At 52.4% G+C, this 24,843-nt stretch overlaps 12 protein-coding genes across 12 annotated transcripts; 7 read left to right on the top strand and 5 right to left on the bottom strand.

Moving 5' to 3' along the window:
• Positions 1-517: 517 nt before the first annotated feature.
• BKA58DRAFT_229915 (uncharacterized protein) lies at positions 518-1,765 on the bottom strand. The gene is made up of 3 exons (XM_046166459.1): positions 1,503-1,765; positions 746-1,451; positions 518-694 (listed from the first exon to the last, which is right to left on the bottom strand). Exons 1-3 carry the CDS (start codon positions 1,596-1,598, stop codon positions 579-581), a joined length of 918 nt encoding a protein of 305 aa, XP_046022877.1. The 5' UTR covers positions 1,599-1,765; the 3' UTR covers positions 518-578.
• A 1,197-nt stretch (positions 1,766-2,962) lies between these two features.
• BKA58DRAFT_461961 (AP1-like transcription factor) lies at positions 2,963-5,131 on the top strand (the record flags this gene model as incomplete). The annotated part of the gene is made up of 2 exons (XM_046174831.1): positions 2,963-3,460; positions 3,511-5,131. The coding sequence occupies 2 exons, from the start codon at positions 2,963-2,965 to the stop codon at positions 4,936-4,938; spliced, it is 1,926 nt and encodes a 641-aa protein (XP_046022876.1). The 3' UTR covers positions 4,939-5,131.
• A 367-nt stretch (positions 5,132-5,498) lies between these two features.
• Positions 5,499-6,406, top strand: BKA58DRAFT_442711 (ankyrin repeat-containing domain protein; the record flags this gene model as incomplete). Its single annotated transcript, XM_046173924.1, has 2 exons — positions 5,499-5,824; positions 5,917-6,406. The coding sequence occupies 2 exons, from the start codon at positions 5,499-5,501 to the stop codon at positions 6,404-6,406; spliced, it is 816 nt and encodes a 271-aa protein (XP_046022875.1).
• Positions 6,407-6,779: 373 nt separating this feature from the next.
• BKA58DRAFT_442710 (uncharacterized protein) lies at positions 6,780-7,867 on the bottom strand (the record flags this gene model as incomplete). The annotated part of the gene is made up of 2 exons (XM_046173923.1): positions 6,780-7,741; positions 7,801-7,867. The coding sequence occupies 2 exons, from the start codon at positions 7,865-7,867 to the stop codon at positions 6,780-6,782; spliced, it is 1,029 nt and encodes a 342-aa protein (XP_046022874.1).
• A 525-nt stretch (positions 7,868-8,392) lies between these two features.
• Positions 8,393-9,413, top strand: BKA58DRAFT_229856 (ankyrin repeat-containing domain protein). The gene is made up of 2 exons (XM_046166458.1): positions 8,393-8,792; positions 8,841-9,413. Exons 1-2 carry the CDS (start codon positions 8,497-8,499, stop codon positions 9,313-9,315), a joined length of 771 nt encoding a protein of 256 aa, XP_046022873.1. The 5' UTR covers positions 8,393-8,496; the 3' UTR covers positions 9,316-9,413.
• A 589-nt stretch (positions 9,414-10,002) lies between these two features.
• Positions 10,003-12,516, top strand: BKA58DRAFT_461960 (uncharacterized protein; the record flags this gene model as incomplete). Its single annotated transcript, XM_046174830.1, has 4 exons — positions 10,003-10,110; positions 10,165-10,598; positions 10,647-11,703; positions 11,788-12,516. 4 exons carry the CDS (start codon positions 10,003-10,005, stop codon positions 12,514-12,516), a joined length of 2,328 nt encoding a protein of 775 aa, XP_046022872.1.
• A 264-nt stretch (positions 12,517-12,780) lies between these two features.
• BKA58DRAFT_471861 (uncharacterized protein) lies at positions 12,781-14,257 on the bottom strand. Its single transcript, XM_046175250.1, has 3 exons — positions 13,581-14,257; positions 13,199-13,492; positions 12,781-13,141 (listed from the first exon to the last, which is right to left on the bottom strand). Exons 1-3 carry the CDS (start codon positions 13,804-13,806, stop codon positions 12,939-12,941), a joined length of 723 nt encoding a protein of 240 aa, XP_046022871.1. The 5' UTR covers positions 13,807-14,257; the 3' UTR covers positions 12,781-12,938.
• Positions 14,258-14,369: 112 nt separating this feature from the next.
• BKA58DRAFT_229837 (hexaprenyldihydroxybenzoate methyltransferase mitochondrial precursor) lies at positions 14,370-15,642 on the top strand. Its single transcript, XM_046166457.1, has one exon. It carries the CDS (start codon positions 14,420-14,422, stop codon positions 15,338-15,340), a length of 921 nt encoding a protein of 306 aa, XP_046022870.1. The 5' UTR covers positions 14,370-14,419; the 3' UTR covers positions 15,341-15,642.
• A 24-nt stretch (positions 15,643-15,666) lies between these two features.
• On the bottom strand, positions 15,667-16,145 carry BKA58DRAFT_404470 (uncharacterized protein; the record flags this gene model as incomplete). The annotated part of the gene is made up of 2 exons (XM_046171845.1): positions 15,667-15,879; positions 15,954-16,145. 2 exons carry the CDS (start codon positions 16,143-16,145, stop codon positions 15,667-15,669), a joined length of 405 nt encoding a protein of 134 aa, XP_046022869.1.
• A 178-nt stretch (positions 16,146-16,323) lies between these two features.
• BKA58DRAFT_344147 (Utp14 protein-domain-containing protein) lies at positions 16,324-19,701 on the top strand. The gene has a single exon (XM_046168392.1). The coding sequence runs from the start codon at positions 16,331-16,333 to the stop codon at positions 19,310-19,312; it is 2,982 nt and encodes a 993-aa protein (XP_046022868.1). The 5' UTR covers positions 16,324-16,330; the 3' UTR covers positions 19,313-19,701.
• Positions 19,702-19,873: 172 nt separating this feature from the next.
• On the top strand, positions 19,874-22,849 carry BKA58DRAFT_461948 (endo-1,3(4)-beta-glucanase 1 precursor). Its single transcript, XM_046174829.1, has 3 exons — positions 19,874-21,740; positions 21,809-21,982; positions 22,080-22,849. The coding sequence occupies exons 1-3, from the start codon at positions 19,883-19,885 to the stop codon at positions 22,400-22,402; spliced, it is 2,355 nt and encodes a 784-aa protein (XP_046022867.1). The 5' UTR covers positions 19,874-19,882; the 3' UTR covers positions 22,403-22,849.
• Positions 22,763-24,507, bottom strand: BKA58DRAFT_229761 (vacuolar calcium ion transporter /H(+) exchanger). Its single transcript, XM_046166456.1, has 3 exons — positions 23,952-24,507; positions 23,817-23,900; positions 22,763-23,767 (listed from the first exon to the last, which is right to left on the bottom strand). The coding sequence occupies exons 1-3, from the start codon at positions 24,300-24,302 to the stop codon at positions 22,925-22,927; spliced, it is 1,278 nt and encodes a 425-aa protein (XP_046022866.1). The 5' UTR covers positions 24,303-24,507; the 3' UTR covers positions 22,763-22,924.
• Between the last annotated feature and the right edge of the window lie 336 nt (positions 24,508-24,843).

Genomic DNA, 24,843 nt, shown 5'->3' with positions numbered 1-24,843 from the left:
GACAAGAAAAATCGAATTTGTATGTTTGATTCCTACGACAATCCCCAAACAATACTTATCTAACCGACTACGTAAAAGACCTGGCCGCAGATGATGATACGTCCAAAAGCAGTGGCTAATGTACGCACGTATAAAAGGAGAAAGTAAAAGTGTATGTATCTTACCTGACAATGTAACTGGTCCTAGCCATACGTGATGCGTGACCAGTGATGTCAGATGAAGTGGGTATCGAACGCCTATCGAGTCGTCGTGCTTAGTGAGTTGGCTCAACAGACCAGAGTGTGTACCGAAGAGTCATACCGAAAGATGCAGATGTCGTGGACTTCGTGTGGGCTTAATCGAGTAGTAGTGAGAAGGTGGGAAGAGTGCGAACTCCTGCATCAGGTTAGCCGCATCCTTTTATACAAAGCCAAGGCTTCGCTTCTCGATCAGCACCGGATCACTCCATGTAGCTGAGCGCGTGTGTCTAGGTCTGAAGTTGGCCCAAGGGCAACGTAAGCAAGGGATTCAGAGTATCAAATGTTTTCGATCACACTTGTACGTACCACGAGGTATTCGCCGACCTCCCCTTGGATGGTCTAGAAGCGTTTGCGGTCGCCAGAGTAATCCTCGTCCTGGTCCGCGTCGGCCTTGTGGTCGTAACGCTGACGCTTGTGGGTTTCGGTCATGCCCTTGCCCGAGCCTGTGAAGCCGACTGTGAGGCGTTAGCGATGAGACACAACGAAAGATTGCTGGATTTACTCACCTCGACTGCCTGCCTCCGTGCTGGTACGGAACATGGACTCCTTCTTGACAACACCCTTCTTCTTGCCCTTGTTCTGGAAGTCGGCCCAGTTCGACTGCCTCTTCTTGAGGATGCCCTTGTTGACAATGCGACTCGCCTTCCTCTCCTCTCCGTCCTGAGCTACCCCTCCATTCTTGGTAGCCTGCGCATTCGGGTTCATGCTAGCAGCTCCGGAGATGACGTGGGCACTCGAGACAACTGGCGCAGACGGGGTTGCGGCAAAGGTGGGCTCCGCCTCGCGCTTGCGCTTGTTTGGAAGAGGACGTACGGCGGAGCCATCGACGGTCAAGGTATCGTCGTACTCGATGAAGCGAACAAGATACTTGGGGGCTGAGGCGGCGCCGAGTTTACTCTGGATCTTGGCCTTGTACCAGGACCTGTCAGTCCACTGCGCCTCGCAGATGTCGCCAATGTTCAATACGACAGCCTTCTCGGGCTCTTGCTTCTCCATGGCCTTGCGCAGAACTGGGTGCTTCTCAATATCGAACTTAGGACCGGCAGGTTCAGCGACGTCCTCGGGGAGCTGGGCCTCGAGAGCGGCGAGTTCCGATCGCAGGACTTCAAGTTTGGCGTCGTGCTTGGCGATGTTGGACAACATCTCTGTGCGCATAGCTGCTGTCTCTTCAGTCTCTCCGACCGTGGCAATCAAAGCCTCCATCTCCGGAAGCTATATAACGTCAGTCGGGTCAATGCGATAACTCCGTAGTGCGCGGCTTACCTGGTCTGCCCATTCTGCGCGTCCCTGCTCTTCTGTGGAGATTGCCTGCCTCTTGGCATTGACGGCGTTCTTGATCTGCTTGGTAGTGTCCGCCATGTTGCAATCGCTGGTAGACTCCTGTGGTTGCGATGTTGTGGTGGGGTTGGATTGTTCACGGTCGCGTACAAGTGAGGAAGTCGCGACGAGCAGTGACGGTCGGCAGGCAGCCGCTGGCCTTGGCGCCGCCCCACAGAGCCTAGACCCTTTTTTTCTCCGCGCTTCAGCCCTATAAGTGAGACAAGCGTGCGTGAATGTCGAATGGAACTGGGACCGTCACCACCGTCACCCAAACTCACTGCTCACGTCACCTTAACGTCTGCAGATGCAGCCGTCACTTCTGCATTTGACGGTCTTTACCGCATCTTGGTACTTGGCACCCGTCCGCGTTGCCTCACCGACGTTCGTGACAGATAGCATCTATTGCCAACTTCAGTCGCGCCGCATGGATCACACTTGTACGCAGCGAGATGATTAGTATTCTTCCTTTTAGAAAACTCGCCGTCTTCGGAAGTAGACTGCGAGGGGCGTACTGGCACCACTTATTCAGCATGACGCATGACGCCAATGATTTCAGTAGAAGCAAAAACCCCAGCTCTATTATAACCAGCCAGTCGTCTTCCAGCGCTCGAGAATCTGTTGAAGACTCAATCTGCTGTCTTACCAGGAACCGGACGCGATGATCTGCGCCCGGTGTGGTAGTCTTCGATGGCGTTCTCCCTACCCCACCAAGCTTTGTGCTTATCAATCAGACAAGGAAGCGCATGCTGAGCCTGCCGTCTGCTGCGCCCTTCTCTGACGCCGTGCTCCTGCGAGAACAGTCACACTCTCTGATTCAACCTATCACTGACGCTGATCATCCGTTCACCTGCTGTCGGTCGCTCTTTGACAGGCTTAACGGTGTCGCTCCGAAAAGTCGCCCGAACCAACCAGCTAGGGTACCCAGTGCCGCATCAGACCTGGCTTCAGGCTGTGAGGCTGCGAATTGACTTCTTGCACCACTGCTCCTTCACCATCTGACCACCTTTCGCTCAAACTGCCCGTTTCTTGACAACGACTTCGCATACCCCTCTGCAGTCGTCGTCGAGTGCGCTACACTCATAGAGCGCTCTGGCCTCTGCACAAGCCCTCCCATACCGGCGAAACCTTCGTCCGCTTACTGGCCCGCCTCCGCCCGCTGAACGAGCTACTCAAATCAACCCCAAACATCTTGCGTCATTCATACCACCTCTCAGAACCCCAAGGCGCCCGCTCCTCCACAATTTGCGGTGTCCGGGTGGCGAAAACGGTTATCGCACGTGGTTGACCGATAGCCAGCCCCTCCGAACTTCCGCTACGCTGCGCAGCTGCGACAAGCAACCCGCAAGCTCTCCTCGGAGCTACTCACAACACTGCCCACCCTCTACCTCGCGATTCTAGTTACAATGGCTGGAACTACCAACGAATTCCAGAATGGTGCGCCCTTCTACCTGGATGCGACGCAGCAGGATCTCCTCCTTGCGGCTCTGGCCTCGAACAACCAGAACCCCAATGATCTCTTCTCCGCTGGCCTTGACAGCGGCTCCAATAACAAGCAGTCTATGAACAATTCCCAATTCCAGTATCCTCTTGACAGCCTCGATCCCGCATACTTCACGTCGCCTCAACAACAAACACCCGCGAACGGCTTCAGCGGCGGAAGTATGGAAGAGAGTCCATTTGTCGACTACCTGGATGGCGACAATGGCTTCGATTTCGACAACGCAGACGGCGACATGATTGGCTCACTACCTGGAGACACTCCCGGCGATTCGAGCGAAAAGCGGAAGAGTCCGGATGACGACGACGGTGACGATGATGAGGGCGGCGGCAAGCGCAGGGAAGGTGAAGACAAGCAAGCCAAGAAGCCCGGCCGCAAACCATTGACTTCTGAGCCCACGACTGTAGGTTCAATGGAGCATACTTACGTTGGCTCAACTGACAGCAGGAATAGAAGCGGAAAGCCCAGAATCGCGCGGCCCAACGAGCTTTCCGAGAACGCAAAGAGAAGCACCTGAAGGACCTCGAGACCAAAGTACAAGAACTTGAGAAGGCGTCCGATGCCACGAACCACGAGAACGGTCTCTTACGGGCACAAGTGCAACGGTTGCAAACGGAACTTCGCGAATACCGAAAACGACTCTCGCTCAACAGCAGCGGAGTGTCTCGTACTCCCGCTCTTGCTGGAGGCTTCAGCTCTATGCTGAACAACAATAGCAACAACAACAACAACAACTTCTCCTTCGAGTTCCCGCGTTTCGGCGGACTTCCTGGCGCTCAGCTACTGGACAACGGTCCTTTAGCAAAGAACAAAAATGCGTCGGTTTCTTCAAATGCGTCTGGTCGCCAAAACAGCACCGGGCGCGCCCTCAGCCCGACCAGCAGGGCCAACGGCTCGCTCACAGATTCCCCTGGTGCCATAGGTCCAGGTAGTGCGCAGCGCTCTGGCAGTCTCAACGGCTTTTTCGGGTTCGACAACAACAACAACAACAACAACAACAACAACAAAACGAACAACGAACCCTCCCGCAGTAACACGGAGAACTCCACTCGTTCGCAATCTCGTGTCTTCCAGTTCAACAGTGGCTCGTCAAGCCATTCAGACTCACCATCCAACTCGTCCACATCGCCTACCAACCAAGACTCCTCATGCGGGACATCACCAGAGCCAAGTCATACCTCGCCCAATCAGCAGTTAGACACGATCAAGGACGGTTATGTGTGTCATGGAAACTCCGAAGGTGAGGTTCTCTTCTGCGAAAAGCTCAACATGGCCTGCGGCAACCCTCGTAATCCCATGCCTCGTGCGATGTCCCAATCTGACGACAAACCTTCTCCTGCAGTCTTAGCCGCCAAATCACCCACCCCCGCCGTCAACGGCATCGATTATTTTGCGAACCAAAACGGCGGCCAATTCGACCCGACACTCTTTGGAGAGTACCGCGATACCCAGAATGCGATCGTAGGCGACGGCGACTTCACTGGTGGCTTCTTTAATGATGCTTTCCTCAACACTGGCTACGGTAGCCCCTTCCACTTCGGTGACACACCTGCTGTGCAGAAAACGAATCCTCTTGAAGAAATTGAGCGCATACAAGACGGCGAGGATGAGGTAGTACCTGGCGAAGATGTCAACTCGCTCCTCAATTGCCACAAGATTTGGTTAGTACGACCCTGCAAACCAATGAGAATTGATACGCTGACACTGCACAGGGACAAACTTTCAAGTCGCCCAGACTTCAAGGACGGCACGATCGACATCGACAATCTCTGCTCAGAGCTCCGTGCCAAAGCTCGTTGTTCGGAGAGCGGAGTCGTCGTTGATCACAAGGACGTTGAGGCAGCCCTCAAGCGTCTACCCAAAGACAAACTTCTCGGATAATTCTGGCGCACACCTGCATAGGATGACGGTCAAGGCGTACATGTTTGGCTTATCTGGGTCTACTTCTTTTCTCATGTTGGCATGGCCGGTCACTCGTTGAACATGTCCACGCACATTTAGCAAGCCTTGAAACGATATCACGATACTTGGAGGGATAGGCATATCGGCGTTCGAAATGGCGAAACGACGACTATGGCCAACCGGTGTGGCATACACCGGTCTTTTGCAAGTCATGGGGTCGATCATTGGATGGTGCTACGGTAACGAACCCAACTTCCTTCATAGTCCTGTATTCAATGAAGTACTCTTTTTGACATCCCAATTGGTTGGCTTTCCCTGTGTATGTGCAATAACGGCAAGTCAGATGGTACAACTACGCCGTACAGATGCATAACTCCCATAGATCTTGTAGGCTGCCACCTTGGCGTGACATCGACCGCTCTTCAAATACAGCTTTGTTGGTGCTGCGCAGACATCGATCCTTCATCCTCGCCGCCATCGCAACCGCACCAATGATTACATGTATCATCGGGCCTCTATACCCCGGAAAAGTTGCCGACATGGGCTTGACTCAAGACCTCGAAGAGCTTATCGAGAACAACGACGCCGATGGCCTGGAAGCCAAATTCACCAAGCAAGGACGCCCTCGAAAGGGAACAAGAGCCATTACATCGAAGGACAAAGATCATTGCCTTGATGTGGCCATGCCACATGCAAATTTCGACGTCCTCGAAGTATTGTTTAGACACGAGGCTAACTTGACGCGTCGTTCCTTTGATGCTGCGTTGGAGAGGGGAAACGAGGAGATGAGCTTACTGGATCTGATGCTAAAATGGGGATGGAAAGTTGGTGGTAAAGGACTTTGGTATGGGGAAAGCGTGGCTGGGTATGCGTACTCCCTCTCTCCTATGAGTGTAGAGGTTATTAGACACGATGTGGCGGGTTTAACCAAGAACTGATGGCTGACGTACAGCAAAGGGCAGCGATACATCACGAGAACACTCTACGCTGGGTACTAGAATATGGCGCAGAGCTGAATGTCGTTTCAAATCCTCGACTGGTAGGCTCATGCGCTGACCTCGCTACACCGTTACAGAAGGCGGCTTCGCGTGGCTTGGTAAAGGCCATGTATATTTTGCTTGAGTTTGGCGCCAGACCGGATGCGTCGGCCATCTTCTTCGCTATCCGCTCGCAAGCTACCGAATCGTTGAGGTTCCTGCTTGCCAAGGGTGTTGATGCGAATATTGTGTCATGGAAATGGGGTACACCGCTAAAGTACGCTGTTCGTTGGCATAATTCAGAGGCGGTGGAGGTTTTGCTCGACTGTGGTGCGGATCCCGAGGTGGTTCGCTCTGGTTCAACGGCTGCGGACGACGCTAGGGAGCGTGGGTATGTGGAGTTGGCGGAGATGTTGGAAGCGAGGATGAAGAGGAAGAGTAGGAGGATCAGGGGGCTTAGACCAGCGTGAATTATTGACTCCTTCGTGTGTGGAAATTTTGTGAGCAAGAGATGTAAGGATGTCAATACCTATGAAGTGATCCGTACATTGGGACGGGGTAGTACATTGTATGTATCATTGGTAACGATAGTGACGGGTAGAGTCCTCAACCCCCGATAAGGCAGAAGCACAGTGAGCGTAGAAAGAGAAAGTATTGCTCTTGCTAGACCGCGCAGCTGGGATCATCATGAAAAGACCGTGTTGAATATCTATATTTGCAACAAACAGAGATTATCAGAACGAAGACAATGGCACGTTTATAGATAATTCCGCCACGATTGGCGGGTAGTTGGCGGTGAAAGTAGTGGGAGTTGCTTGATATTCTGGAGTAAGAAAGAGTGTATCAGGACTTCTCGATGGTGTTCGCGGTCCATGCATCGTTATGCAACTCTTTCGTCTCGCCCCACAGCATTACTAGATGCTCTGTAAAGGGTGTGCCTACAGGATCAGCACTCGGTCCGACGCCCAGATGCTTTGAGTCGTATTTGAACAGCAGTCTCCCGCGTGGGGTGTCGTCGAGTATATCGTCGTCGTCCGTAGGTTCGTATGCATGTTCTTCCCACTGGTTTGCTTCCCTGAGCTGGGGAAGATGGATACATGCTTCCTCTTTCATCTTGTCCCAGTATTCTCTATAGTCACCGGTTTCATCGGAGTTGGTTTTGGGATGGATGAGGTAAGCTTTGAGATGGTCGTCCTTGAACTTATCGGCATTCAACCTCAAAGAGTCCTGCTGCTTATTCCTCCCGCGTCCTTTGCCGTTTCGCATACCCTTGATAACAGACTCGGTGAAGATTTTGTCTTGGTCTCCCTTGTACTTATCCCAGAAGTGGTGGTCGTGGTTTGTGGCAAAGGAGATGTCTTCCCAGAAATGACCCATCCAAACACCCCTGCGACTGACAATGACTAGCATAGTACAGCCCATAAGATGCGAGGTACCCTGACTCATTTGATTCTCCTGAAAGAACTTGAATTGATCGAATATCGACGTGTTGGTGTCGAACTCATTCTCGTCATCGTTACCGTCTCGTTGACCCCAAACGACTGCCTCGGCTTCTCCAGTCTCCGCTATAATGTAATCATCAATAGTGTCGGGAGTGGGAAGATTCATGCGCCTTCGAATGGTAGAATTGTCAAAAGAGCCCCTCAGGCCCCTTTCGACGATGCCAGGTCCTCGGTGAGGCACACTACATTTCGCACGACCAGCACGGCGGTGGAGGTGGCTGCCGAGCAAAGAAAGCTGTCTGACATCGTGTTCGATCAGTTCAGTCCTCTCTTGGTTGGGACTATCAACATCTGTCGCGGATCCTAGCTTCTGGTTAGTCCAATGTCATGCTACCAAGGCAGCAAGTAGGGACCTAACTTACGCAAGATGACATTAGCGGTCGAGCAGTAGATGGCAAGTAGCACTGCGAAAAGGATGCCTCTCCTCATTTTGAGATCTTTGGTTCGTGCAATTCGGTGTTTTCCAGGTTTTCAGGTTTTCAGGGAGCGCGGGCGATGGCTCATATACACGGGTTAGGATGGTACAACACGTCGCAACGGACTCACGCGAGTAGTTCTCTACCCTCCTCATCATCTACAGACGGACATGCCTTGATAAATACTGAATCCGTGAAACTGGACCAATAGAAATTCTGAGGTAGGTAAGCAATGCCGACTAGGGACGTAGCCGGGAAGGTGCCACTCATGCCTCGATGAGGCGAGCTACAGAATAGAGGCATGGCACATGAAACATGAAACAAGTATGTGTCTACTATCGACTGTGCCGGGGGGCTACCTCTATCGCATACTATAAGCGCGAAAGATAGAGAAGATGTTGGTGGTGCCACTCCCAACGAAGGTCGCATGGTTCCCCCAACAATTAGGGGCCACGTGAGGTGGGGGCTATCGGAAGTGGTTGGTATCTTGGCATGACGTCAATCAGCCCCGGGAATCAATTCGATTGTGTTACCACCCAAACATACACATATCTGTGCCGCACGTTTCATGTATGTAATGCTTGCCCTCCTCGATACCATGGCGCGTCGCCTTGACACCTTCAACTTTCTTCTGCCAGCGACATGAACTTCCCGCCCCAAGAGATACAGGATGCTATCGGATCGGACGACATTGACAGGCTCCTTTCGTGGCTTCATAGCCACCCGGAGCCGAGCTACAAAGTGTCACAAGGATGTCTGACAATAGCGATGCGAAATGGATCACTGCGCATGCTCAAAACTCTACTGGACCACGGCGCTACATTGTCGATTCTATCGTTCAACGCAGCTTTCGCTAGAGATGAACCTGCCGTGTTTCAAGAACTCATCGATCATGGTTGGGATGTCAACAGCACAGAGTTTGAAACGCCAGCTGTCCAGTGAGCACTACCATCATTCTACCCAGTCTATTTCTCACGTTTTGGTAGCCGAGCTCAGCGTTCCGAAAACCTGCTACGCTGGTTCCTCGATCACGGCGCCGATCCAAACGTCAAATCTGTAAGACGAGGGTCATGTCTGCAGCCTTGTACCGCCCTCGCCTCAGCGGCACGTCGGGAAGACGCAACACCACTGCAGATTCTGTTGTCTCATGGGGCCACTATGGATCCGTTGGCACTGTTTAGCGCCATTGGAGTTCGGGGCCAAAGGAACGGCATCGCTACTATGGCTGTGTTGATCGATCATGGTGCCGATGTCAACTACGCGTCAAAGAAGTGGGCTACGCCGCTCGACCACGCCGTTCGACATAACGCCAAGGAAAAATTGTTGTATCTGCTGAAACATGGCGCAGATCCTACCATCCGGTGCGAGGTAAGCCAAACGACGCCAACCGAGTACGCGCAGGAACGCGGTTGCGAAGAATTATACGAGATTCTGAAAGCAGCCGAGCTTGGTCAACCTTAGTGGCACATGCGGCAGACCAGTCGACTATGCCACAATTCTGTTCCAAGCAATGTGTTCATCTCGCTCTTAGGGAAAAGTGATAGTCTAACGGATTGGACGTTCTTTACCTTGGAGGGGTGATTCGCAGAAGAATGTGTCCCCTCCTATTCCATTAGTGGTACACAGAAGCTGTTATCTTCCTCATGCATATCCTGCCATGTCATCTTGTCACATATGTCTTGTGTCTTTGCCGAGTCACATAAGAATGTCAGTCCCTAACCGTAGGCTCGAGGTGGCGCGGCAAGCTGGCGTGCATGAGCAGCAATCGTATCGGAAAAGTCAGACATCACAACACACTCAGCTTGTCGATTACATCGTCCTCTTGACACTCTCAATCACTTCGATTGTCTCGGCCCCCCAACTTCGGACCTGTGCCTCTTGATGCCAGTATACGGCACGAGGTGCAACACCAGACGCAGGAGGGAGCACATATAGATTGGGTAGACGGAGGGCCAAAATGCATACTGACCCTCAACTTTCTTGATATATACCTTGCAAGTTTGGATTGAGATGCTTGACTGTTCAGTATTTGCGGGTGTATATGACCCACCATGCTGGCAGTATCTGACAAAACAGACACCAACGAACTACCAGGAGTACTTGGCTACAAATTTCACCCCATCATATATTCATCTTTCATCCCATATCATGGTTCGCCTCATCGTTTTGATCAGCTTTGGAGCACTGTCGTCAGTCTCAATGGCTGAGATCTTCACGCTCAGTTTGGGTGACACCAACCAATACTCAGCGACTCTGGTACGAAGCGATATTGCTTGACGGACACGAAAGCCCTTCTGCTGACAAAAGCAGACTGCCACGCCTACTCTTACTGGATCACGCATCGTCTTTACCGACTCATCCAGCCCCAACGATGGGGTCGATGTCATACTTTCAGATGAACTGCGCGAGAAAGTCGGAAGTGCTCTGGACAGCGCCTGCGTCAACCTTGATGATGCATGCTTGGAGAGTATCAAAGACCTTCTCGTCAGCCCGAGTACCGAATTAGAAACACGTCAGGCCGTAGAGGCGATTGGAGCAGGAGCAGCCCTTGCAGCCTTTTTTGCTTATATCATGGCGATGACCTTCAACTCATCCAAAGGTGTTCCCGTAGCTCTCCACGCGCCTCTTCATCAAGTGGGACCAGCAGCTTCCGCGGCACAAGCATCTACACTTGCTATTGCCACTGCATCTGATGCGCCAGTCATTACCATCACGCGGAAGCCCGATGCGACTCCAACCACAGCGTAAGAATTTCGTTCCTGTCTTCACTTCTATCAACTAAACATACGCAGCACCGATGCACCTCATCAGACAATGTTCACCAATTCGGCAAACAATGGTTCCCCTGGCGACATTGAAATCTACATTACAGAGGCTCTTGGAAAGCGGATGACAGAATTGATCGACAGAAGTCAGCAGTGTACGATTGATGACAAATTCTCATCATCACGAAGAGCTCGTAGTCTGGATTTCAATGAGCAGCTCACCGGAGTGATTTGCTCCACTAAGCAAGTACTTCTCAATGCCTCGCCAGGTGCCGCGTTCGAAGCTCTTGACTCATTGGGGGCGATGACAGACGAGATTCCTACCTGGATACAGCCAGATGTGCAAGAAGCGATGGAGGTTGTAATGAATATGGCGAAAGAGATGTCCGACCAGATCATGTTGTACGCGCACGAAGCGACGCTTATAGCACTCTTCGTCTTCATGGTGAACTACCAACGGGCAATTACTGGAAGCCCAATATCCCCATTTATTCGTATCCCTGGTAGTGAGCTCAAGGAGATGGTAAAGGTTTCGCTGACGCCCTCGATCACGTCGTTTACCCCGACGACGTCGATGACCTCTACTGTAAGTAGCTCGAGCTCATCCAGCACACAAGAATGCTCGGCATTTTGCAGCATGATTGGTCAGATCAAGAGATGCACAACACAATGTCCGACAATGACTGATTTGCCGACTGCCACACCAACTGAATACGCTGTGAGAACGATGACAGTGGAGCCATGGATCGTTCCGTACCAGCCTCAGATTCCCATCAAAGATGTATTCAGCTTCTGCATGCCCAATGAGGACACCAATTTCCCGGTTTCAGAGTTCAACGTCACTTACGCCGACTTCTGTGAGAAGACCGACGGCTCAGCCGAAGACGGTACTTGGATGGTCAATGCGAAGGGAGAACAGTCGCAGCTGAACCGTCGGCGCTTCTGGAGACGGGACGCCTCGGACGATTTTAGCGACTACAAGTTCGCGTTGTGGTGGAGACCCAAGACTGGAGAGAACGCCACCGACTGTGAATTCTCATGTGAAGAAGCCTTTCAAGGACTGACGGAGAGGAATTCGTGTTCAGTAGGCGATGGCAAGAAGTTCTTGGCGTGAAGTGGAGGTATCGACATCGGCTGTGGCACATACTCCTTCACCACGCATCATCAGATCGACTCCACAGTCAAGTGCCTGAACCACCCACTCGACGCACCGAAGAACGACAAGACCGCCTCCGGCGGAGTAAGCGTCGAGTCAGCCATCCAAACCTGGTGCAGTGACAACGACGGTCACCAGTTTAGTTCCAACTCCATATCCGACAACGTATACTGGCGCTGGGGCATCACCCAACTCGACGTACCCGACCGGCGATCATTTTGGCTGCGCGCTAAGCCAAACGGCAACAACCAACAAGCCTCCTTCGTGAAAGACGAATGCATCGCCGCACTCACCAACGGCCTGAGCACATGCGACCCCGACTCCGACAACACCCACGGCTTCACGGCTACAGTCGGCACCATCGACTACAGCCTCGACCTCAGCGGCGTCACAAATCTCGACAACCCTCCATGGAACGAGCATCCGGCTTTCCCCGCCCCAGAATTAGTCACCGCCAAGGACAGCACTAACCCCCAGATACCTCAATGTTGGGATCCGAAAATATACTACATCGGCCGCAAAGTCGCCCCAGATGATATCGAGAAGGCGATCAGCGCATGGTGTAAAGATGACACCAAGATCGAGGGATTCGGCAACAATGCCAAAGGCTTCATGTATCCCCCAGAAGGTGAAACGCCTTTCTACCCGAATGATCGAACGCCGATGCATATGCGTATGGATGTGGCGACGGTGAAGACAGGGGAGAAGGAACCGTATGGGAGTATGAAGTGGTGCGAGTAAGTCTTTGTCTTTATCTCGGTGTATGTTTCAGCGACGCTAATTGTTGTGGCAGAGGCTACAACTGGAAAATGGGTGAAGATGATTGTCGCTATGCGATTCGCAGATTGGTTAAAGAGTGCAATACTATCAACAACAAGTTTCGCGCTGGGAGATACACGTATCGGTGCGTCACTTATTCGGTGACTGATGCCAACGATCCAAGGTGAGGGTCGAACTCCAGTTGCTCTCAGCACTTTTCGGGTCATGATGCAGGGGGTTGTGGGTGGGGATTTGGCGGTTCTCCGAGTCTCGTAGCCACAAGCAACAAGCTTGGAATGGCTGGTTCGCATTCTTTATAGTACCGCAATTCTGTAATCTAATGTATTCTTATACATATTGTCATTTCTTATCATCTTGATGTCTTGCTCTCGCTCACGCCCCGTTCATTCATAAGGTCTCATGAGCTCATTGCCTGCTACAGACTCGGCAAAGTTCTCCAACGCTGTAGTATGGCACCAAGGTTTCACCCTGATCTCTTTCATGATCGTGCTTGCGAAACATCCCGACCAGCCCATTCGGGGTAGCTGCGCTGTCACCTGTTTGATGACTTCCCGGCCTATGAGATGCGGTTGTAGTCCCATGTTATCTGAGTAATGGCAGTCAGTTGACTATACAGAATAGTGTCGGTGTCACTATAACTTACCAAACTCGGTGGCAATCTGGATCATCTGGACCATTGCACTGACTGTACCTGTCTCACCGGGGTCCTGGTGGCGGATGATCGCTTCGGCAACGCTCTCGGCTTGAACTTGGGGAGCGCCGAACTCTTGCAACTTGGTCAAAGCGAGGAGGCCGCCTTGGAACTCGAACGACATATGCGTGTTCGACATGTTCTCATCGGTCGTGCCAATGTCGTGAAAGAGGCATGTCAGTGCCCAGGTTTCGAAGAAGGCACTCGAATGGTATTCTGGGAAGTAATGCTGGATGATGTAGGTACCTGTCATACAGTGTCAGCGGTTCTTGAGAATTCATAATTATTGCCATCGCCATGATCATGTAGAGTGTCGGTGTTGAGTTGTACGTACCGTAGCAGAATACTCTCATACTGTGATTGAATGTCTCCTTCGTTAGGTGTTCCTGTGCATATTTGCGCGCCTTGTCCGTCACGTTGGTGACGGGCCAGGCGTCCATTGGGTCTGAGTAGATTTCGCTTTTCATTGTAGCAACATCGTCAGCAGATGGGACGTTGGAGCGATTTCTTGGGACGGCAATCCAGCCAAAGTTTTCTGGTGTCCACGTTCCGTGAGACATTTTGAATAATTCGAATAGAGTCGTGCTTGTGAGAGGGGTAGGAAGTTAAAGAAGTTTGTAGATGGTTGAACCTGAAGTTGTGATGGTGCGACTTTAAGTACACCTGCTGTATGTAGACGCGCCTTTCGTCCTAGATAGGTTAGACTTGACAAGACCTCATCCAGGCGAAGTCTGTCAGGTAAGCACGACACATCAGCGAATTACCTTCAGCTCTAGATGCAGATATCCTTTGAGAAATTTTCGTCATCCTGGAATTTGTTTTGCTATTAGCAATGATTGCATCATATACGTCATATCTGTCTCCGACAACGGTGACGATCAATGATTCGAATCTGAGATAACGTGCTCATGGCTGAGTGAGCAGAGGACGTGTCCTGTATAAAGTCATAAAGTGGTAGGCTTGAGCCGATCCCTAAGCTGATAGACATGGCGAAACAAGCTATCGTTCTCCATTGTTGAAGGTGAAATGAAGCATGAAGATGATGGGTTGTTAGACCACTCTATCGATAAGGGATGACTAAGGAATTAAGATGGCCGAGGCCGCAGATCTAAAGTTTTGGTGACATCAACGTGCACAGCGTCTCGCAGGCCCAAACAATCTTCAACTATCGTTATGAAGCCACAATCCACAGCCAGAGCATTGCGCTCAATACGGAGAGTACTACCGCCAGCCTCATCAAGTCAAACAGCACCCAAACAATCGCCGTTCCGAATACCTCCACTAAGCTCGCGATGCATATCCACCACCGCCCCCAAACACCATAACCCAACACCCAACTCGACATCCACTGTCGACCCAACAGAGGTATCCCACTTCAATGCGCTCGCATCATCATGGTGGGACCCTCACGGCCCCTCCCGTCTCCTCCACCTCATGAACCCGCTCCGCCACGACTTCATAACGCAATGCCGCTCTTCGTTCTCTCCACCAAACCCGTCGGAGAAACTACGATATCTAGACATTGGCTGCGGTGGCGGCATCTTCGCTGAATCAGCCGCGCGCCTACCGACTACCACCTCCGTCACAGCAATCGACCCCACACCACAAGTCCTCTCCATCGCCGAAGCGCACAAGCGGCGCGACCCTACACTTACCTCGCCCGGTAAACTCACATATTTGAATACTTCTATCGAAGATCTACCGCGCCCGAAATCAGACACAGAAGCCTTTGACATCGTCACGCTATTCGAAGTAATTGAGCACGTCAACGCTCCCGGCCCATTTCTCGAACACGTCCTCCCGCACGTAAAGCCTGGTGGCTGGTTGATAATGAGCACAATTGCCCGGACGTGGACGAGCTGGGTTGTTACAAATGTGGTTGCAGAAGATGTTCTGGGTATTGTGCCCAAGGGGACGCATGAGTGGAGTAAATATGTCAACGAAGAGGAGTTGAGGAGTTGGTTTGCGAAACAGCCTGGTTGGGGGAATGTCAAGTGTATGGGTGTTGTGTATGTGCCTGGGTTGGGGTGGAAGGAGGTTGCGGGGAGTCAGCAGTGGGGTAATTACTTCTTTGGTGTTAGGAGAGAGGGTTGATGAGGGGATGAAGAGGGGTGTGATGATATGATGTGTATGAGTTCTCGTAGATGTATGGGAGCATATGATACCCTAGTAATGTACATTATATACAACATCGTAGTCGCCTGACTGCTCACATGCGCCATACTCTCCTAGATCTTTATACACGGTGCTGTGTCATCATCATGGGAAGCGCTGCACTGCGACCCTGTTCGTGGCAACGTTGCGCGTGCACCAGTTCTCCCCCACAGCATCGTGACGTATTCCAGCGCTTCTTCACATCGTTTTCCTCTCAGTATTGAATTTGAGATGTCGCAATCGCCCTTGCCATTTCTCAACCGTTTTCATGACTTCGTTGCGGGTCTCTCCTCGAATGGTGTCGGTATATTCCTGCCTGTGGCTACCGCTTCACTCCCTGTCTCCACGAGATCATGTCCTCCGGCCATCTTCCACGCCCTCAAGTAGTCTTCGCCGGTGAATCGCTTTTCGTAGTTCTCCGCCTTGCCGACGTCAAGTCCTCGCACCTTTTCTAGACTGGAGTCTACGAAGGGTGTCAACTGTTCAGATGTTAGTATTGCAAACCAACAATGTCATCCCAGCTGTCGCAAGCCGAACATGTGATTATACGCACCTCGCTATTCTTTGTGCCGTGAATTGGGTACACATATGTCCGTATCTTGCTCCAGTCGGGTGTGAAGTTTCCGTATCGATTGATTGTGCCCATGGATCCCACGCGGTTTCCCTTGTAGTATTCCTTGCCGGCCTGTTTGGGTGAAAGCGGCAGGCGCCGCAGCATTTTCTGGAGAGAGGCAGTGGGTTGCATCGCGGCGATTTGATCGTACCTGCCGTTGTAGCGAGCGATGCGACGACGTCGATATTGGTCGCTATCAATCTTCGAGGCGTTTGCGGAGTTTGGAGCGGAGGTGGGCGTGGCCCGTGCATCAAAAAAGTGCAAACCCAGAAGTTCTGTGTCGCACCGCCGCCTTGCCTCTCAACCACAACGCCGAGATGCCGCCCCGAGTAGCACGCAGCTCGATTCAAAGCGGTGGCGCTTCAAGCAAAGGCCATGCGAAATCGCGAAACCCCAAGAAAGCGCAGAAGCGCGCCCTCGACGCCTTCTCCATCGCTCAGTACGAGAATCCAGACGATGCGAAAGTGCGCAAGAACCGGCTAGGCGAATTTGACCCCGCCTTCAACCGGAAGCGTGCGCGCGATGACGACGAAGAAGACGACGAGGACGAGGATGAGGAAGACGGACCCAAACGGCGCAAGAAGAAGTCTGGTGACGAGAGCTACGACGAAGGAAGCGATTCCGAGGGCAACACCTGGCAGATGGGTCACGTCGAAGATGACGACGATGACGAGAGCATCGACTCGGACGAGGCATTTGGCGAGAGCGACGAAGAGCGCTTCGAAGGCTACACGTTCAGAGGCAGTTCCAAGAACCACAAGGGAAAGGCAAAGAAGTCGAAACGAGAGCAAGACATGATGGACGAGGATGGCGATATCGATCTTGACGAGGGCGACAGTGCAGATGGAGAGGAGGAAGACGACGACGATCTTGGCGAAGATGCTATCGATCTAGCTACTGCCTTGGATCAATACGAGGAGGACGAGGCTGAGGAGCGAAGGGAAAAAGAGAAGAAGAAGAAGGCCTCTGCATTCGACGATAGCGACTCGGAGCCAAGCGAAGGCGAAGACCCAGCAGCAGATGGCGCATCCGACCTCTCATCTGACGAGGAAGATGATGAGGACAATCGCCAGGCACAGTTGCAGAACTTGATCTCTTCGTTGGCTTCGCGAGAAGACAATAAACCCAAGGGCAGGAGAGTGGATGTTCATGAGTCGGCTGCACCAGATGAGTTTGGTGTCTCCCGCAAAGTCGACCTCCTCAGCTTCAAGCCCAAGGTTGCCGACGCGGAGAAGAAGAAGGCGCTCAAGCTGCTGCAAGACGATAAATCCTCGAAACGGAACGACATTGCTAGGAAACTAGACGCGCCTTTGCCGAAGCGACAGCAAGACAAGCTCGACCGCGCCGCAGCCAACGCCAAAGCGAATGAGACTCTTGAGAGGTGGACCGACACTATCAAGCAGAACCGCCGCGCCGAACATTTGATGTTCCCTCTACAAAATCCCACCGGTGGCGACATGGGAGAGAAAACCCTCCTACCCACGACGACCGCTGCACCTACAAACGACCTCGAAAGTACCATTCAATCGATACTTCAGCAGAGCGGGCTATCTAACGGCAAGGAAGACGAGGAGAAGATACAGAAGTGGGAGGAGCTGCAAACGAACAAACTCCCAGTCGAGGAAGTCCTCAGGCGTCGCGCTGAACTGCGAATGCAACGAGAGCTGTTGTTCCGTGAAGAAGTCCGCGCGAAGCGCATCAAGAAGATCAAGAGCAAGTCTTATCGACGAGTGCACCGCAGGGAGCGCGAGAAGTTACTAGAGAAGGAGCGTGAGCAGCTCAAGGCTGATGGCGTTGATCTGTCTGAAGAAGAGCGTGAATACAATGATCGCCGGAGAGCAGAGGAACGCATGGGTGCTAAACATCGCGAGAGCAAGTGGGCCAAGGGCATCAAGGCCACTGGAAGAGCGAACTGGGACCAGGACGCACTTGACGGTGTGACTGAGATGGCCAGACGGAACGAGGAGCTTCGTCGTCGCGTCGAGGGCAAGACAGTTCGCGATGACGATGAGGAAGCATCTGATGTGCCAAGCGAGGAGGAAGAGAGCGACGATGACGACGACCGATCGGACAACGACGCACTACAACAATCTCTTGGAAAACTAAAGTCGAACCCCTTCTCGACCAAAGAATCGAAGCTAGGTCAGATGGCCTTTATGCAGAAGTCTGAGGCTGCAAAACGCGCACAGAACGACGAAGCTGTTGAAGCCCTGAGACGCGAGCTTGCGGGAGAAGACAGCGACAACGCCGAAATCGACGAGAATGCTACCAAGGCAGGACGGAGAAGATATGGTCCTAACGCCGACGTAGCAGCTCCGGCTATTCGGATCAATCGCAGCGAGTTCGAGGAGCACGAAGGTTCCGACCAAGAGAACGATACCAACCCGGCTGCGGAAGGCGAAGATTCTGTCGCGGACGCAGCATCAGCTAGAAAGCCCGCCAAGAAGAACGGCTTAAGCGGTCTTTCGAATGGCGCTCGGAAAGAGCGTAAGGCTGCCGCGCCTATAGAGAACGGCAGCGGAGAGTCCAACCCTTTCTTGACCAAGGCCAAAAAGGAGAAGAAGGCCACGACGGAGCCTGAGCTCTTCCCAGTCACAGGTAACACGACTACTTCCACGCAAGCCAAGGTCTTCGCTCCGAAGCCTACACCCAAAGCAAAGTCTCAAAAGAAGTCAAAGCAAGAGACCAAACCTCAAGAAACAAAGGTCGATGACTTCTTGAAGCAGCGCGTGACCACAGCCGATGACGATGGTTGGGCGACTGTCATTGGTGGTCAAGAAGATGAGGACATGGACGAGCAAGGTCTCGAAGACGAAGGTATCGATCTTGACGTCGTCATGCGCAACCAGGCTCTTACAGCAAAGGGCTTTGCCGGTGACGACGTTGAAGCCGACTTCGATGCAGAAAAGAAAGCCACCATCGCGAATGAAGAAGCAACCGAAGAAGTTTCTTTCCTCCCCGGCTGGGGTTCCTGGACCGGCGACGGCATGTCCAAGGCCGAGAAGAAGCGTAACCTCGGCGCCAAAACGGTCACTAAGAAGCCAGGCATTGATGCCGATAGGAGAAAGGACAGGAAAATGGACAAGGTCATCATCAATGAGAAGAGACAGAAACCCAACGTCAAGTATATGGCTAGCCAGTTACCGTTCCCATTCGAGAATAGGGAACAGTATGAGAGGAGTTTGCGCGTACCGAAGGGCAAGGAGTGGGTCACTAAGAAGACGCATCAGGACGTTACGAGACCGAGGGTTATTGTTAAGCAGGGTGTCATTGCGCCGTTGCGGAAACCGCTAGTATGATCGGACGGTGTCAGTCAGAGACTCGCTTGTCCAGCAATGGAAGCGGATCAGTTTTTCATTCTTTAGTTGTGTGTCATATGCTGGCAATCACCGCTGGAAGCCAAACTGGCGAACTCTTTCGACCTATACCGTGACTTCCTCCTTGTGTCACCTTTTCCTTCCCAAGCCACATGTCACGATCTATCGTTGCACATAACTTCTTACTCGTCCCTCCTCTTTCCCCTCTTTCTCGGTGATACCTCGTACAGTCCATCGCAATGTGGTGTAGGTACTGCTGTTTGACCGCGCAAATGCGCAAACCTCGTGGTATCGAGCAAACTAGCCAGCCGTCACTTCCCAACTCTCACTGCGCCCGTTGTAACAGTGGCATCAGACAATGGTTCCTTCTCAGCCTGCAGACTGCATCCTACAACCTATACCAATACCACACTATCGACCTATTCGTCTTTCAACTGTATTCATATACGATCGCTAATACGCCTACGAGCATCCTCAGAGAAGACTGACCTGCAGATTATACCGAGCATCCAATTCAGACAGCTTCCGTAATACTACCCTAAGATAGCGTCTATGGGTCCATCGCAATCCCGAATCGGCGAGCCCCGACCGGTTTCGAAGTCTAGCAAGAAGGAGAGCTGGTTCGGAACATGGCTCGAGACGCGTCAAGGCATCAAGGCATCACTAGGCTACAATACCTCGGCCATCCCTGACGAGATATACCCCGACAACATCTTCACGCCTATACAGCAAGACAGCATTCTTCCGCAAATACCGATCGGCCGTCATCACCCAGTTTCTAGAACGGGGGTGGAGGATGACGACAAAAGGACTCTGCACACGAACAAGTTCTACGCCAATGCATTTCTAGGTCAGCAGAACCAGCCTATTTGGACACATCCGTACTCAATATGGTGGGGCAAGTTGGCATTGGATGTGGGAACAGTGCAAACATGGGGCATGTGCGTGAGCCATATTGAGGAGAAGGATTTGGTCTTCGAACCTGGACATTCTGCGAAAGGCTATATCAACCCGCTACACAAGCAGCATCTTATCCTCAGCGCCGTCGAACTCGATGCTCGGACAACGCTTACCACGGATACTCATCTCCCCTTCTCCGTCAACATCAACCTCAACGCGCACTCCACGCCTAAAGAACCTAAGATCACATTCCCGGTTGTTCAAGGCATGAGCTTCGTCACAGCTGGCTACCGAGACGCAACGCCCATCATACAGACTGGCGGTCGCGGCTTCGGAGACGTGGCAGGCCCAATCATCATGGGCCGCACGGTCAAGTACCGCTTGAAAGATAAGGATGGAGCGTCTTGGGCCATGTACATCAATCCAGTAGCGAGCCTCGACTACGACGCCACCAAGTTCGCCAGAATCAATGCCAACACGCTCGTTGGCCCACCAGCCTTCAAAGGCACAATCCAGGTCGCAAAGAACCCGCTCGGCGCAGAAGGAGAAGCCATGTACGACCGAGCCTGTGGAGCATTCGTATGCGAAGCTAGACTTACCGCTGTAGTGCCAGACGGCAAAGGCATCTACACGTTCCGGTACACAAAAGTCGGCCACTCACCATTACTCATGTTCGCCCTACCACACCACATCCAATCCCTCGACCCAGACATGAGGCACCAAGTAACCAACCTGCGCCTTCGTACCACGACCAAAGGCATAGCAACAGCCATCTGGGCCGAAAAGCTTACCTTCATCGAACCTAACATCCCACTAACCATGCACTTTGGCCCCTGGAACCCCACCACGAGCGCAAACGCCAAAATACGTTATTCCCCCGAAGTCCTTGCCTTCATCGCCGCAGTCGCAGAACGCGATCTCCGGCGCGCAATGACAGAACGCATACCACAAGACTCCATGTATTTTGCCGGAAAAGCTCTATCGAAATTCGCGACTATCGTTTGGGTCATCAAAGACGTGTTGAATCACGAAGCCATCGCAAACGCTGGACTAGAAAAGTTAAAACAAGAATTCGCGCGGTATGTCGAGAACCAACAACGGTATCCTCTTTACTACGACGACAGCTGGAAAGGCGTCGTCTCAGCCGCTGGCTTCACAGACCCAAATGCCGATTTCGGGAATACGTATTACAACGACCATCACTTCCATTACGCATACTTTGTCTACACAGCCGCTGTGATCGGGTATTTGGATCCGGAGTGGTTGATGCAAGGGGATAACAAGGCGTGGACGAATATGCTGGTGAAGGACTACGCCGAAAGCGATTACAACGGCCGAGACTACCCTTTTCAACGCGCGTTTGACTGGTGGCATGGACATAGTTGGGCGAAAGGGCTATTTGAAAGCGCAGATGGCAAGGACATGGAGAGTACGGGGGAAGATGCGTTTTCTTGTTATGCGGTTAAGATGTGGGGGAGGGTTAGTGGGGATGCGAATATGGAGAAGAGAGGTATTCTTCTCATTCCCGAGCATGCGCAGATGACGGCATTTGGTAAAGGGCACTGACAGAGTAAGCAGGAAATCTCCAACTTGCCATCCAAGCCCGCTGCTTCAATTCCTACATGTACATCCGCTCCAATAACACAAACCACCCAAACCGCTACACGCAGAACAAAGTCGCGGGGATTCTGTTTGAGAACAAAATCGATCACGCGAGTACGTATGCCCGTCATAGTACCTTTTGCTGTTGCTGTAAGTCTCATTACATACATGCAACCCTCCCACACCCAGCACGAAGCCGAAAGGAAGAACAAGGCTCAAGTCACCTCACCTTGCTAACACCCCTCAGCGTACTTCGGTCTCGAAACCTCCCTCATCCACGGCATCCACATCGTCCCTATTTCGCCCTGCACCTCTCTAATTCGGCCCCGCGGGTTCGTAAGAGAAGAATGGAACACGTTCTTCACGGAAGGGCGGGCGAATGTTGAAGGGGGTTGGCGTGGGATCTTGTATGCTAATCTCGCGTTGATTGATCCGAGAGCGAGTTATAGCTTCTTCAGAGACGGGATCGATGGGTTTTGGGATGAAAGGTGGATTGATGGTGGGGCAAGTAGGACGTGGTATCTTGTTTGGGCGGCGGCTTGGGGGGAGTTTGCTAAGGCAGGGAGGTGAGGGGATGGTGAAGGGGTGGAGAAGTAAGATGTTGTTTGAGTAGCTTGTCCTGGAGGTCTGCGGGGTGAGCGCGCTGCAGGTTAGTAGTAAGAACTGCCGATAAGCACGACACCCACCCTATGCACAATAAGAAGAACATCCGAATGTTTCTTGACAGTTCATTTGATCCTACATATACAAATCCTCCCCTTCCACTCATCCCACCAACATGAGGTCCCCGCTAAGCTCAGACCACATTCGATCGTCAAGCCACACTCCACTGTTCGGCAGCCGATCGTTCCGAAATGCACTGCCACAAGTAGATATAACGCCAAGAACAGCTGCACCACCCCACAGATACTCGTACAAGGAGACTAAGAACTAAGGAAATGCAGTAGCAAATAGGAAAACGAAGAGGCCCTTCCGTTCTGTAGTCTTGTGCCAAGATATATTAGAGCAGAACATAGATTGTACAAAGGAAATGGGATTCACCGCGCCGCTCAGCGAGCGCGAATCAATTTGCAACTAAAGCATTTGCATGCTCTAGTTGACAGCGAAGAATCGCTTGACAACGTCGACGGTGATGTCGCCGGCCGCGTTGTCGGGGTAGATGTAGAACGCAAGCGCGATTATGGCGTAGATGCCAATGCACATGGCGCCCTCGAGGTAGTTGCTCTTTCCATCCTGGATCAGGTAGTTGACGATCAGGACGGAGATGAAGAAGATCATTGTCTCGAAGCCCTGGAAGTGGAGGGTCATGGGCTGGCCCATAATCCAGCCGAGGATGACAAGGAAGGGAGTGACGAAGAGAGCGATCTGCATGGAGGATCCGATGGCGACGTTGATAGCGAGGTCCATCTTGCCCTTGTATGCGACGATGACGGCGGTGACGTGCTCGGCTGCGTTTCCGACGATGGGGATCAACACTAAACCGACGAATGTTTTGCTGATGTGTGCGGATTCTACAATCGAATCGATACTGTCGACAAGGAACTCGGCGCAAACAGCTACGAGGACGGTGACAAGGACCAGCGCAACACCGGCAGCGACGGGTGACAAGATCTGGGCCTCCTCCTCCTCGCCGCCACCCTCTTGATTCTCGACATCAGCGAAGAGGCTGTGGTGGGAGTAGAGCTGGAAGTAGAGGTATAGGATGTAGAGGATGAGCAGGATGATGGCAGTGCCGTGGGAGAGGACCAGAATGTTCTTGTCAGTCTCGAGGTTGTCCTTCTTGTTGTCACTGTGCATGACGGCGTAGAGGGTGGCGGGAATGATGAGCGAGGCGGATGCGACGGCCATGAGCGAGGACATGGTAGATGCGACGGTCTCGTTGAATCGGCTCTCGTGTTGAGTCAGGCCCGCGGCAAGGAAGCAGCATCCGAGCACCTGGTCATAGTCAGCGCTGAGATATGAGTAATGGAATAACTTGACTCACAAGAAGAATGTTGGACAGAATACTGCCCAGCATACTGGCTTGGACAATTCGGATTTCGCCTTGCTTGAGTGCAACGATAGAGACCTGTTGTGGTTAGCTGATGTTGCAGCGCAATGGATGCGCTCGGAAGCTTACAATGAGTTCGACGGCATTTCCAAATGTCGCATTCATCAATCCACCAAGAGTTTGACCAAGCTTAGCGGATAGCTCCTCAGTCGCGAAACTCAGGAGTGCGGCAAGAGGGATAATAGCGATGAAGTTGAGGACGAAGACGACGGTAGGGTTCCAGTGCAATGCGCCGGCGATGATGCCGAGCGGCACGAAGACGAGGAAGACGTTGACATAGTTGCTGGCGAGTGTCGCATAGATCAAATGCAAGACATGCTTGGGCATAGTCTTGACGCGCGATTCATCCTCGTAGTTCTGGGTGCGCCCGATGAGCGGGGTGTGCTCATCGTGGAGCCGGCCGTTGGCGGGCTGGGGCATGGTCTGCTGCTGGTGGCGGTGATAACTCTGTGCTCGACCGTGACGGTGGAAAGACTGCTTTATGTTTTCTGCCAAGGGCACAGGTTAGCGATATATAATTCGTGGGCCAAGTACGCGATGAAGGTTGATGAGGGTGCTGTGCTGCGCCCCGGTCGGACGGTCGGCGGCGATGGAGGTTTGGTTAGGAAAGCCGAACAACGATGGTGTTGTAGGGTCGATCCAAATACCAAGCCTGCGCGAAGCGACCACGACAAGGCCGGCTAACTGCCGCGTGCGGGAAAATGAATCAAAAGGGCCATTGTTACTCACTCATTGCTGTTCGGGAAAAGAGTCAGATGCGCACGGCGCGGGAAAGCTAGCAGTATATGACTTGTCGAAGCCAAGCTCGCTGGTCTGGTAGGTAGCTGCCGAATGCACGCCCTGCGATTGGCGGAATACAGGCTAGAAGAATTGGCAAATGATTTGAGGTTGTGTCTTCGCAGCGAGGACCCGGCGAAAGTGGTTAGTTATCGAGAGGGGGAGGAGGGCAGTGCTGGCTTGC

Source organism: Alternaria rosae, assembly GCF_020736505.1.
Source record: "Alternaria rosae strain MPI-PUGE-AT-0040 chromosome Unknown BKA58scaffold_8, whole genome shotgun sequence".
Classification (NCBI taxonomy): domain Eukaryota; kingdom Fungi; phylum Ascomycota; class Dothideomycetes; order Pleosporales; family Pleosporaceae; genus Alternaria; species Alternaria rosae.
The sequence above is the reverse complement of the archived record's forward strand: the minus strand, read 5'-3'. Positions and strand labels throughout refer to the sequence as shown.

Excerpts from the sequence above, each read along its gene's own strand:
- BKA58DRAFT_229915 (XM_046166459.1), bottom strand. The coding sequence starts at position 1,598 with ATGGCGGACACTACCAAGCAGATCAAGAACGCCGTCAATGCCAAGAGG. Across the intron at positions 1,452-1,502 it reads GCGCAGAATGGGCAGACCAG|CTTCCGGAGATGGAGGCTTT; the intron begins GTAAGCCGCGCA and ends GACGTTATATAG. Across the intron at positions 695-745 it reads CACGGAGGCAGGCAGTCGAG|TCGGCTTCACAGGCTCGGGC; the intron begins GTGAGTAAATCC and ends AACGCCTCACAG.
- BKA58DRAFT_229856 (XM_046166458.1), top strand. The coding sequence starts at position 8,497 with ATGAACTTCCCGCCCCAAGAGATACAGGATGCTATCGGATCGGACGAC. Across the intron at positions 8,793-8,840 it reads TTTGAAACGCCAGCTGTCCA|CCGAGCTCAGCGTTCCGAAA; the intron begins GTGAGCACTACC and ends ACGTTTTGGTAG.
- BKA58DRAFT_471861 (XM_046175250.1), bottom strand. The coding sequence starts at position 13,806 with ATGTCTCACGGAACGTGGACACCAGAAAACTTTGGCTGGATTGCCGTC. Across the intron at positions 13,493-13,580 it reads TATGAGAGTATTCTGCTACG|GTACCTACATCATCCAGCAT; the intron begins GTACGTACAACT and ends ACTGTATGACAG. Across the intron at positions 13,142-13,198 it reads CCAGATTGCCACCGAGTTTG|ATAACATGGGACTACAACCG; the intron begins GTAAGTTATAGT and ends GCCATTACTCAG.
- BKA58DRAFT_229837 (XM_046166457.1), top strand. The coding sequence starts at position 14,420 with ATGAAGCCACAATCCACAGCCAGAGCATTGCGCTCAATACGGAGAGTA.
- BKA58DRAFT_344147 (XM_046168392.1), top strand. The coding sequence starts at position 16,331 with ATGCCGCCCCGAGTAGCACGCAGCTCGATTCAAAGCGGTGGCGCTTCA.
- BKA58DRAFT_461948 (XM_046174829.1), top strand. The coding sequence starts at position 19,883 with ATGGGTCCATCGCAATCCCGAATCGGCGAGCCCCGACCGGTTTCGAAG. Across the intron at positions 21,741-21,808 it reads TGCGAATATGGAGAAGAGAG|GAAATCTCCAACTTGCCATC; the intron begins GTATTCTTCTCA and ends CAGAGTAAGCAG. Across the intron at positions 21,983-22,079 it reads TAGTACCTTTTGCTGTTGCT|CGTACTTCGGTCTCGAAACC; the intron begins GTAAGTCTCATT and ends AACACCCCTCAG.
- BKA58DRAFT_229761 (XM_046166456.1), bottom strand. The coding sequence starts at position 24,302 with ATGCCCCAGCCCGCCAACGGCCGGCTCCACGATGAGCACACCCCGCTC. Across the intron at positions 23,901-23,951 it reads GAAATGCCGTCGAACTCATT|GTCTCTATCGTTGCACTCAA; the intron begins GTAAGCTTCCGA and ends TAACCACAACAG. Across the intron at positions 23,768-23,816 it reads TTCTGTCCAACATTCTTCTT|GTGCTCGGATGCTGCTTCCT; the intron begins GTGAGTCAAGTT and ends GACTATGACCAG.